Below are 12,314 nucleotides of genomic sequence, written 5' to 3' on the forward strand. Positions count from 1 at the left end.
GATCTGCATTTCTTTAATGGCTAATGATTGTGAACATTTCTTCATGTGTCTCCTGAATATCTTCATTGGCGAAGTGCCTGTTCATATCCTTTGCCCATTTTTTAATTGGGTTATTTGTCTTTTTGTTGTTGAGGTTTTGCAGTATCTTACAGATTTTAGAGAACAGATGCTGATCCCATTTGTTGCAGCCAAAAATTTTTTCCCAGTCTGTAGGTTGTCTTTTTACTCTTTTGGTGAAGTCTTTTGATGAGCATAAGTGTTTGATTTTTAGGAGCTCCCACTTATCTAGTCTCCCTTCTAGTGTTTGTGCGTTGTTACTTATGGTTCATACTGTGTTTTTCCAATGTATTAGGGCTCCTAGCATTGTCCCTATTTTTCCTTCCATGATCTTTATCTTTTTTGATTTTATATTTAAGTCTTTGATCCATTTTGAGTTAGTTTTTGTGCATGGTGTGAGGGATGGGTCTCGTTTCAGTTTTTTGCAGATGGATGTCCAGTTACGGAAGCACCATTTGTTAAAGAGATATCTTTTCCCCAGTTAACGGGCTTTGGGCCTTTGTCAAATATCGGCTGCTCATAGGTGCATGAATTTATGTCTGGATTCTCAATTCTGTTCCATTGGTCTATGTATCTCTTGTTGTACCAGTACCAGGCCGTTTTGACTACTGTGGCAGTATAATAGGTTCTAAAATCAGGTAGTGTGAGGCCTCCCTCTTTGTTCTTCTTGGGTAATGCTCTACTTACTTGGGGCCTCTTCCCTTTCCATATGAAGTTGGTGATTTGTTTCTCCATCTCATTAAAAAATGATGTTGAATTTGGATTGGGATTGCACTGTATCTGTAGATCGCTTTGGGTAGAAATGACATTTTCACAATATTGAGTCTTCCTATCCATGAGCAAGGTATATTTTTCCACTTATGCAGGTCTCTTTGAGTTTCTTGCAGTAGTGTCTTGTAGTTTTCATTGTATAGGTCTTTTACGCCTCTGGTTAGATTTATTCCTAAGTATTTTATCTTCTTGGGGCCTCTCATAAATGGTATTGATTTGGTGATTTCCTCTTCAAAGGTTCTCTTTGTTGGTGTAAAGGAATCTGACCGATTTTTGAATGTTTATCTTGTATCCTGAAACTTTGCTGAAATCTTCTATTAGTTACAGTAGTTTTCTTGTGGATTCTTTGGCATTTTCTGTGTATAAGATCATACCATCTGCATATAGAGATACTTTGATTTCTTCCCTATAATTTGGATGCCCTTTATTTCTTTTTCTAGCCTAATTGCTCTGGCTAGGAACTCCAGCACAATGTTGAATAAGAGTGGTGATAGAGGGCATCCTTGTCTGGTTCCTGTTCTCAAGTGGAATGCTTTCAAAGTCTCTCCATTTAGGATGATGTTGGCCTTTGGCTTTGTATAAATGTCCTTAATTATATTGAGGAATTTCCCTTCTATTCCTATTTTATTGAGAGTTTTTATCACGAATGGGTGTTGGACTTTGTCAAATGCCTTTTCTGCTTTGATTGATAAGATCATGTGGTTCTTGTCTTTTGTTTTATTTATGTGATGGATTATATTGATTGTTTTTCTAACGTTGAACAATCCCTGCATACCTGGCATAAATACCACTTGATTATGGTGAATTATTTTTTTTTGCTATGTTGCTGAATTCTACTGTCTAGAATTTTGTTGAGGATTTTTTGTCAATGTTCATGAGGGATATTGGTCTGTAATTTTCTTTTTTTGTGGTATCTTTACCTGGTTTTGGTATCAGTGTTATGCTGACTTCATAGAATGAGTTTGGGAGTATTCCATAGTTTTCCAAGCTCTGAAATACCTTTAGTAGTAGTGCTGTTAACTCTTCTCTGAAAGTTTGGTAGAATTCTCCAGTGAAGCCATCAGGGCCTGGGCTTTTTTTTTTTGTTGGGAGTTTTTAAATTACCCTTTTCAATCTCTTCTTTTGTTATCGGTTTATTTAGTTGTTCTACCTCTGTTTGTGTTAGTGTAGAGAGGTAGTGAGTTTCTAGAAACTTGCCCATTTCTTCTAGGTTTTCAAATTTGTTAAGGCACAGTTTTTCATAGTATTCTGTTATGATTCTTTTAATTTCTGTTGGGTCTCTTGTGATATCATCCATCTCATTTCTTATACGGATTATCTGTTTCCTCTCCTGTATTTCTTTTGTCAGTTTTGCCAATGGTTTATAAATTTTGTTATCTTCTCAAAGAACCAGCTTTGGGTCTTGTTAACTCTTTTGATTGTTTTTTCTATTCTTTATTTCATTTAATTCTGCTCTAATTCTTATTATTTCCTTTCTTCTGGCAACTGAGAGCTTCTTTTGCTTCTCTGTTTCTACTGGTTCCAGTTATAGGGTTAATGTTTTGATTATGGCCCTTTCTTCTTTTTGGATGTTTGTATTTATTGCTATAAACTGACCTCTGAGCACTGCTTTTGTGGTGTCCAAAAGGTTCTGGTAGGATGTGTTTTCATTCTCGTTTGATTCTATGAATTTATTTATTCCATCCATAATTTCTTCTATAATCCAGTAGTTTTTGAGCAAGGTGTTGTTCAGTTTCCATGTGTTTGATTTTTTTCCTTGCTTCTTGTGTTGTTGATTTCCACTTTTACGGCTTTATGGTTAGAAAAGATGCTTTGTAATATTTCGATGCTTTGGATTTTGTTAAGGCTTGCTTTATGGCCTAATATGTGGTCTATTCTGGAGAATGTACCATGTGTGTTGGAAAAGAAAGTATACTTGGCTGCTGTTGGGTGGCGTGTTCGGTATATGTCTATGAGATCAAGTTGGTTGATTGTAGTATTTACGTCTTCCTGGTCTTTGCTGAGCTTCTTTCTGGGTGTTCTGTCCTTCACCGAAAGTGGTGTGTTGAAGTCCCCTACTACTATTGTGGAGCTGTCTATCTCTGTTTTCAGTGCTGTTAGAGTTTGTTTTATATATTTTGGAGCCCTGTCATTGGTTGCGTAAATATTTATTATCATTATGTCCTCCTGATGTATTGACCCTTTAATCATTGTATAGTGCCCTTCCTTATCCTTTGTGGTGGATTTTACTTTAAAGTCTATTTTATCAGAGATTAATATTGCCACTCCTGCTCTTTTTTGAGTGTTGTTTGCTTGATATATTTTTTTCCATCCTTTGAGTTAGTTTGTTTGTATCTTTAAGTCTAAGGTATGTCTCTTGTAGGCAGCATGTAGACGGATCGTGTTTTTTCATCCAATCTGCCACTCTCTGTCTCTTTATTGGTGCATTTAGTCCATTTACATTCAATGTAATTATTGATAGGTATGAGTTTAGTGCTGTCATTTTGATGTCTTTTTTTGTGTGTTATTCACAGTTTCTTTGTTCTGCTTAATTTTCTGTGCTGAGTCGTTTTTCTTTATGTATTTTCTTTTCATCTTTTTCATTGTTGTTGATTTCGTGTTTGCTGAGTCTTTATATTTTTCTAGTTTTTTATTTTGATTTGTAGGATTGTTAGTTTCCTTTGTGGTTTCCTTAATATTTACCCCTATTTTTCTAAGTTTTTACCAGTCTTTTATTTCATTATATTGCCTTGACTTCCTCCCCATATGCAAAATCTATGTCTACATATTTTAAGTCCTTATTTTTGTTTTAATGTCATCTTCTACATGTTGACATGTGTTTCCCTATTTTCAGTGTTTTAGCTTTGATTTATTTTTGTGACTTTCCCTCTAGGTTGATATCTGGTTGCTTTGTCCTGTGTTCTAGTCTTGGGTTGTTATCTGATATTACTGATTTTCTAACTAGAGGACTGCCTTTAGTATTTCTTGTAATTTTGGTTTAGGTTTTGCAAATTCCCTAAACTTCTGTTTATCTAGAAATGCCTTAATTTCGCCATCATATTTGAGAGACAGTTTTGCTGGATATATAATTCTTAGCTGGCTCTTTTTTTCCTTCAATGCTTTATATATGTCATCCCATTGCCTTCTTGCCTGCATGGTTTCTGCTGAGTAGTCCGAGCTTATTCTTATTGACTCTCGTTTGTAGAGGACTTTTTGTTTATCCCTAGCTGCTCTTAAAATTCTCTTTTTATCTTTGGTTTTGGCAAGTTTGATTATAATCTGTCTTGGTAACTATCTTTTGGGATCTACCTTATGTGGGGTTTGATGAGCACCCTGGATAGATATCTTGTAATCTTTCACAATATCAGGGATGTTTTCTGGCAACAAATCTTCAACAATTCTCTCTGTATTTTCTGTTATCCTCCCCATTCTGGTACCCCAATCACTCATAGGTTATTCCTTTTGATAAAGTCCCACATAATTCTTAGGGTTTCTTCATTTTTTTAAATCCTTTTATCTGATTTTTCCTCAGATAAGTTGGTGTCAACTTCTTTATCAATCTCACTAATTCTGACTTTCATTGCCTCAATTCTGCTCCTATGACTTTCTATTGAGTTGTCTAATTCTGAAATTTTATTGTTGATCTTCTGGATTTCTGATTACTGTCTCTCTATGGATTCTTGCAGACTGTTAAATTTGTCATTATGCTCTTCTGTAATCTTTTTAATTTCCACTATTGCATGTTCTGCATTTTGCTTAATTTCCTTCCTAATTTCTTGAAGAGTTCTGTATATTAATCTTTTGTATTCTGCCTCTGGTAATTCCAAGAAATTTTCCTCCTCTGGAAAATTTCTAGATTCTTTATTTTGGGAGCTTGGTGAAGCCATCATGGATTGCCTCTTTATGTGATTTGATATTGACTGTTGTCTCTGAGCCATCAATAAGTTATTATATTTACTCTATGTTTGCTTACTGTGTTCTAGCTTCTTGTTTTGTTTTGTTTGGATATGCCCAAATAGGCTGCTTGTATGAGCTAGTATGATTATTGGCAACTTTGAAGCTCTAATATCCTGTCACCAGGTGGTTAAATCTGTTAGTAGGTATGTGAGCTCAGTAGTCTGCCCACTCCTCCTATATGTATTCAGCTCAGGTGCCCAGGTAGATAGCTACCAGATGTGTGGTGTGGTGTAGGCTCTCACCTACAGTCTTAGACAGGCGTAGGTGACTGGTGTAGGCACAGGCATCTGGCTGCAGCAGGGAGACACATTCTGAGCAAGGCATGGGCTGATGGTCACCCCCGAGTGTCCAGGAGCAAGGCAAGTTCCTGTTCCCTAGAGCACTTAGGTGGGTGGGTTTTGCAGCCAGACTATGAGCACCCAATGCTGTTGGTTGTAAGGGCCGGGAGCACCTCTTATGCTTGGACCCCTATCTCAGGTGGCTAGGTGGCATGGGTGGAGTCACCAGTCCTCAGGCCCCTGATGTGGGTAGAGGAAGACCCTGTTTAATGGGCAAAGCAGTGTCAAATGTCATGAACCTGCCACTTCACAGCTGAAACAGTTCAAGTTAGACTTCAGGTATACACTGTGTTGTACTGTGGTAATGAAGGCCTATGCTGTTGAAATGGACCCACATAAGTCTCTGCAGGGGGAAAGGCACTCAAAGTCCATGGATCCCTTATGCCTGTGCCTAGGCAAAGGAGCTGTGCCTACCCTGTGTTTCTGGCTTAGGGAAGCTGGTAGTTTATTTTTTTCCCTTTTTTGTTAATTTGTTCACTCTCCAAGGCAGGGAGAATGGCTCAGGGCATGTGACGGATCCTACTTCCAGCTCAGGGGACTCAGAAATTGCTGAAGCTGGTGCAGGAACCCCGTGCAGAGCAGGGAGCGGGGAGGTAAATGGGAGAGAGGTTTTTCCCTAAGGGGGGTGTTTTTGATCCGTGCTGTAGGCCGTACGAAAGTACTTATCTTTCGCCGATTGAGGACTGCTTCTCGCTGGTTCTGGGGTGGCCAAGTAGACTCTCTTACACTGGGTCTCTTCCGGTGTGGAAAATGTGCCTCCCAGGCACCACTACTTGCCTGCCTCACCACTCACCCATGAGCTGATCAGGCCTGAAGGGTTCAGGCTCTCGCCGTGTCAAGTCTGACAACTCTTCACAGCTTCCGAACCATCTCTCCCTCCCTCTGCCACTCACTCTGGTTCCTCAACTTTGCCTTAGATGTTTAGGGCTCCTAGATTGTCATATATAATTGATTCACTTGTTTTTTCAGGTCTTTGTTGTAAGAGGGTGCACTGGAAGCGTCTGACTACTCTGCCATCTTGGCCCCACCTCCTGATCATGAACTTCTTCAGAAGAAAGATTATTACTTTAATATTGTATCTCCTGTACTTAGCATGGAGTCCCTACCCATTGCTGTCGAGTTAATTCCAACTCATAGCAACCCTGTAGGACAGATTAGAACTGCCCTATAGGGTTTCTGAGGAGCGTCTGGTGGATTCAAACTGCCAACCTTTTGGTTAGCAGCCGAACTCTTAATCACTATGCCACCAGGGTTTCCATGGAGATCCTGAGTGGTGCAAACAGTTAAGCACTCAACTACTAACCAAATGGTTGATGATTCGAATCCACCCAGAGGTGCCTCAGAAGAAAGGCTTGGTGATCTACTTCTGAAAAATCTACAGTCATTGAAAACTGTATGGAGCAGTTCTCCTCTGACACACATGGGGTCACCATGAGTTGGAGTTGACATGATGGCTGCTGGGTTGGTTTTTGGCACTTAGCACAAAATGATCACATTGTTTGAAAAATGAAAGAAAAGTTTTATGTCATCTGGATTCCTGATTCTAATTCCTTACTTTGGAAATAAATATTTGTGGTTTTTTCAAGAGTTTCTAACTAATTGTGGATATGAAACTAAAAATGTCTAGAAATCACCATGCTTTGCTTTCTCCCTACTACTGGTATTGTGGTCTTAGATTTTCAGTAGGACAAGGCGCCCTGCCTCTACTCTGCTGACCTTCCCTCCCCTTCCCTTATTCCTCACCTTAACTCCTTTCCTGGGCAGTCGCTCATAGTCCTGTTCAACTTTTTTCTTTGCTTCTAAGTAGAGACTGTGTCCTCCAGGAACAGAGAAAGTTCCTCTCGAAATAGTTTCCATTAGGGGCTCTGAAATCTGCTTAAGCTCAGCCTGACAGTATTTCTCAGATGCTTCTTCATTCTGCAGCACAAAGTCTTCCTTCTTTTTCTCTATGGTGCACTGCAGGAAATGTAGAGAAACACAATAGAAAGAAGTTGTTAGAAGGGATGATCCTACTGTGGTCCTCTTGGAAGAAGGAGGCTGACAGCCTCAGAGTGGAGCCAGGAGATCTGTGTTAGACACAGGTCAAGTTCAGCATATATAAAATGGTGTGGGTGGATGATATGAACTCTATGGTTTCTTTAGCTGTATAGTGTGACTAACAGTGATCCAACAATCACAATGAGTAATAGAAAAGTGTATTTGGCTGGAAGGAGAGTTTCCTCAGAGAACTTGGGTTGCTATGGATGAAAATGTAAACATGAAAAAGCAACCCACACGGTAATGACTTAAATGCACTCTGAGCAGACTTTGGAACCCTTCAAGAATTCTCTCAATTAGGATTTGAGTTTGTGAATATATAGGAACAGAATTTTTTTCCTTGTACTTATAAATTACAATCCAAATGGTTTTACTCAACACAAATTAAGAAATTTTTGTCACTTGTAGGCCAGAGACAGAATGAATGACAAACTTTCAGTGAAGGTGACTATAGGTAAGCAGAAATAAGATGTCCACCAAGATATCTGGTGTCCATATCTTTCGCAGTCTTTGAAAATTTGAATATAATGGATTTTACTCCCATGATTAGGTTACGCTGTATGGCACAAGTTGACTTTAAGAAATGGAGTTTGTGCATGGGCATCACCTAATTACATGAGCCCTTTAAAAGTAAAGAGCCTTGGTAGCACAACGGTTAAGAGGTTGGCTGCTAACCAAAAGGTTTGCAGCTCAAATCCACCAGCTGCTCCTCAGAAACTCTATGAGGCAGTTCTACTCTGTCGTATAGGGTTGCTATGAGTTAGAATTGACTTGATAGCAATGGGTTTTTGATGTTTAAAATCAGAGTTTTCCAGTTTTTGGCAGAAGAGGAAGTCAGAGAAATTAGAGACGGGAAGCATTTGATGAATCATTGTTGGCATGAAGGTAGAATGGGGTTACCCAGAGCCTCTAGATAAGAACTAAGCCCAGATGACACCTTGATTTTCACTTTGATACCCTGAACAGAAGACCCATATATTCTGTGCTGAACTTCTGAAATAAAAAAAAAAAAAACTAAGCTAGTAAGTGTGTGAATGCTAAGTTCATAGTAATTTGTTGTACTGAAATAAAAAATGAAGTGCACATCTTTTAGAAAAAAAAGTGAATGGTAGCCTTGTAGAGCCCTGTCACTCATTGCAGTCTAGTCTCCACGAAGCATGGGGTCAAAAAGGTGGACAGGAATCTGCAGGGATAAGTGCTAAGACAAGTACCATGAGCTGTTTCTGGAACTCCTGATTTTCATCCTTGAAGGAGTGCTCCATGAAGATTGTAATAGCTTCCCTCTCACAGACTGCATGCACTTCCAGCAGCTCCTGGAGAGTGTCTGTGGGGAGCCTTAGACACTGAGCCATCTGCTTGCTGTAGTGGTCGGTTGCCTTCTGCACAGCTGCCGAGTTCTCCCTTTGGGCCAGAGTTGTTACCGCATTCTCCAAACAAGGCACTGCTCCACTGTTGATGGCATCCACATAGGTCTCCACCAGAGTCCCCAGCCCTGAATAAGCCAGGAAATTAACAAATTTAGGGATATATATCAAGTTCTCACTGTTTTTAAAACTTTAGTGATCAGCATTCTAAATTTAACTTGAATTTTTGTTCTTTTTCTTTTCCTTCTTTTCTTTTTTGATGAACCCATTTCTTTAAAGTAACATCACTTTTTCTCCTATTTATTCTTTCATGATTCTCCATTTTATTACTATATAAAATTGGATTACTGATCACAACCAATCTTTCCCATGTTTCCTGGAAAAAATACTTTCCTATTTAAATAAAATAGTGTTCATTAGATAGGCAAACTAATCACATAATTTATGGGGTCAGTTCCAAAAGAAAATACAAGTTCTTTTTTCAAAAAAAAAAAAAAAATTGAAGATTGCAACACAGAGCATTAAACCAAGTATGGATGCATCTCAGCACGGATATCACACAACTGCACAGGTTGCATGTTTATGAAGACGGCCCTGTACATAGATTATATTTAACTTTGTTTTTCAAAATATGAATGGAGGTATATGGAACATGGCTCTATAAACAGTAGCACCACGCTGTCCCTCCACAGCAAAGACCTGAAAAACTAAGTAAAACAGAGACAAACATCAATCCTGGAGCCCTAAGTGTCAAGTGAACAGATAAAGTACCCAGCCAAATGCTGAATGGAATAAGAAACTGACAGAGAACCGAGAGCAAGCAGAGATACAAGCAGAGGTCCCCTATCAGCTAATGCAGTACAAATTTGCCATCTTGGACTCCCGTTGGAAATTGGTGGACAGGGAGTATGGGAAAGCAGCTTCACAGAGCTCCCAGCAGGAGATAGAGCACCCAGTAACCAGTGATATACACTTTCCGACCTCCCAGCCTTCTTCCTGCTGCTCAGCCTCTGCCACTTCCCAGGCAAATGCAGTCTCTCAGCCGGGAGGCACTGGCTCCATGCCACAAGAATTTGCCCCTCCCACACTGGCTGGCTCCCTCAGTGCCATTTCTTTGCTGCTGTTGTTGTTTTTTCCACTTTTTTTGGTTTCTTCTCTGCCTCTCACCTCCTCCCCCTCCTTTCTCTTGAACACCTCACTCCATGTGCCGTCTTTTCTTCTTCTTGACAGGCTGTGAAGCACTGTTCAGCTGCGGAACTGCTTCCCAAGTCTTTGCTGCCACGCTAGTGGAATCTGCAGGAACTTTTTGGTTTTTGTATTTTTTGTTTGTTTGTTTGTTTTGTTTGTTTGTTTGTTTTCTTTTTCTTTTCAGGGCTTGGGAACCCCTTCTAGCTGGGCTGTACTGTGCAGCTGTGCCAGTAGGATCCCCGGGGTCATTTCTTTTTTTTTTCTTTTTTCCTTTTTTTCTTTCTTCATTTCTCAGTTCCTCATCTCTTTGTACTTACCTTTGTTTCCTTTCTTTTGAATACCTAGTACTGTGTGCCATCTCTGGCCCTTCAACCCAGGCTACATTTTGAGGCTTAGGAGCCACTTCTCCAGTTTGCACAGCCACACCAGTGGGATACCTGGGGGGTTTTCTTCCTTTTTTTCTCTCTTTTTTCTTTTTATTTATTATTATTATATTCTTTTTCTTTTTTCATTTTTGTCTTTCTTCATTTCTCAGTTTCTCATCTCTCCTTACCTTCTTTTCCTGTCTCCCAAATACCTGGCACTGTGTGCCATCTCTGCCCCTTCTAGCCAGATGTACTATGCTGTTTGGGAGCTACCACACCCATCTGCCCAGGCACTCCAGTGGGATCCCTGGGGGCCTTTCTTTTTTTATGATTTTTTTTCTTTTCTCTTTTCCTTTTTTGTTTTTCTTCGTTTCTCAATTTCTCATCTCTTTTGCTTTCCTTCTCTTCCTGTCTCCTGAATAAGTGGCACCATGTGCCATCTTTGCTCCTACTAGACAGGCTGTGCCCTGAGGCCTGGGAGCCACTTCTCCAGTCCCCATTGGGAACCCTAGGGGCATTTTTTAAAAATTTTTCTTTCTTTCTTTCTTTTTTGTCTTTTTTCCTTTTTGTTTTTATCCCATTTCTTGGCTTCTCATCTCATCACTACAATAGCAAGCCCTCTCAGCACTTTTTTTTGGTTTGTTCAGTTTTTTTTTTTTTTTTGGCTCCTGTTTTGCTCTCCTCTTTCCCATACTCATCTTAGCTCCACACATCACAATCTCCCCACTCCTTCCTGCCTACCTGCACTGTGAGCAGAACGTCACATTCCCAAGCAGCACAGACACAGCCTACCGGAACCTGCTCTGCACTGATTCCTGGCCCACCTTGTCAACCCCACTATGAGCCACAAACAACCCATCCCAGCCCCTCCCCTTCAGCTGGACCTGCCCTGCTGCACCATAGCTGAGTGACTGGCCCTGCCCATTGGATGAAGAGGTGAAAAGTATCGTGCCCACAGATGAGCAAACAACAAAGAATACACAGCCCACCTACTCGGACATAACCAATTAAAACAAAAAAGCAGGACAAAACAAATCTACAATCAATAAATGAAGAACGTAGCCACTGAATGTCCTGAAGACAGCAGAGAATATCAAAACATTAAAAAAAATCAGGACATGATGGTTCCAGTAGGTGTCAAAACACCAGAAGACTTTCCAGTAGAAGAAATGGCACTGGAACTACCTGATAGGGAATTAAAATATCTAATATTCAGAGCTATCTGAGTTGAAGCAAAAAGCAGACAAAAATGAGAAAAAAAATAGACAAATTCATGAAAAAGGCAGGCAAATTGATGGAAAATACAGACCAAAAAAATAGAAGAATTCAGGAAAATAATACAGGAACAAAACGCTAGAATAAATTCACAACTAGAAATCATACAGAAACAACAATTAGAAATTTATAAGATAAACAACAAGATTTCAGAAATGAACAGTGTTGTAGAAGTGCTGAGGAGCAGGTTTGAAACAATGGAAGACAGAATCAGCAACACTGAAGACAAACACTTGGATACAACTTTGAGTAAAAATTAGAAAAAAGGAATGAAGAAAAATGAAGAAACCCTGAGAATTATGTGGGATACAATCAAAAGCAAAAATCTGCAAGTGATCAGAGTTCCAGAACAGGGGGATAAAACGGAAAACAAAGAGAGGATCATTGAAGAACTGATGACAGAAAACTTCCCCAATATCAAGAAAGATGAAAAAGCTGACCATCCAAGAAGCTCAACGAACCCCATATACGATAGACCCCAAAAGGCAATCACCAAGGCATATCATAATCACACTCACTAAAACCAAAGACAAAGAATCCTGAGAGCAGCTCGAGAAAAATTAAAGGTCCCATACAGAGGAGAAGCAATAAGACTAAGCTCAGATTATTTGGCAGAAACCATGCAGGCAAGAAGGCAATGGATGACATATATAAAACCTTGAAAGAAAAAAATTGCCAGTCAAGAATAATATATCCTGCAAAACTCTCATTCAAATATGATGGTGAAATTAGGACATTTCCCAATAAACAGAAATTAAGGGACTACGTAAAAACCAAACCAAACTTACAAGAATTATTAAAGAGAGTCCTTTGATCTGAGAACAAACAACATCAGACCACAGGCTGAATCTAGGATGCGAGATTGCACCATCCAGATACCAACCTAGGAAATGAACTCTTAAGGACTATCCAAAACAAAAGAATTACAACGGGGAACCAGAGAGGTTAATCTGCAAATGGCAACAACATCAGAACAATAAAAG

General features: G+C 39.5%; 1 protein-coding gene across 2 annotated transcripts in view; it reads right to left on the reverse strand.

The window, feature by feature from the left end:
• LOC101354679 (guanylate-binding protein 4) overlaps positions 1 to 12,314 on the reverse strand; it is a 36,350-nt gene that overhangs the window by 4,315 nt on the left and 19,721 nt on the right. For both annotated transcript variants that reach the window (XM_004378783.2, XM_023733385.1), the window contains 2 exons: positions 8,351 to 8,631; positions 6,846 to 7,058 (listed from right to left, as the gene is read on the reverse strand). In XM_004378783.2, the coding sequence (XP_004378840.1) occupies positions 6,846 to 7,058; positions 8,351 to 8,631 (494 nt within the window). The remainder of the gene's footprint in view (positions 1 to 6,845; positions 7,059 to 8,350; positions 8,632 to 12,314) is intronic.

This window comes from Trichechus manatus, unplaced genomic scaffold, assembly GCF_000243295.1.
Source record: "Trichechus manatus latirostris isolate Lorelei unplaced genomic scaffold, TriManLat1.0 scaffold00058, whole genome shotgun sequence".
NCBI lineage: Eukaryota > Metazoa > Chordata > Mammalia > Sirenia > Trichechidae > Trichechus > Trichechus manatus.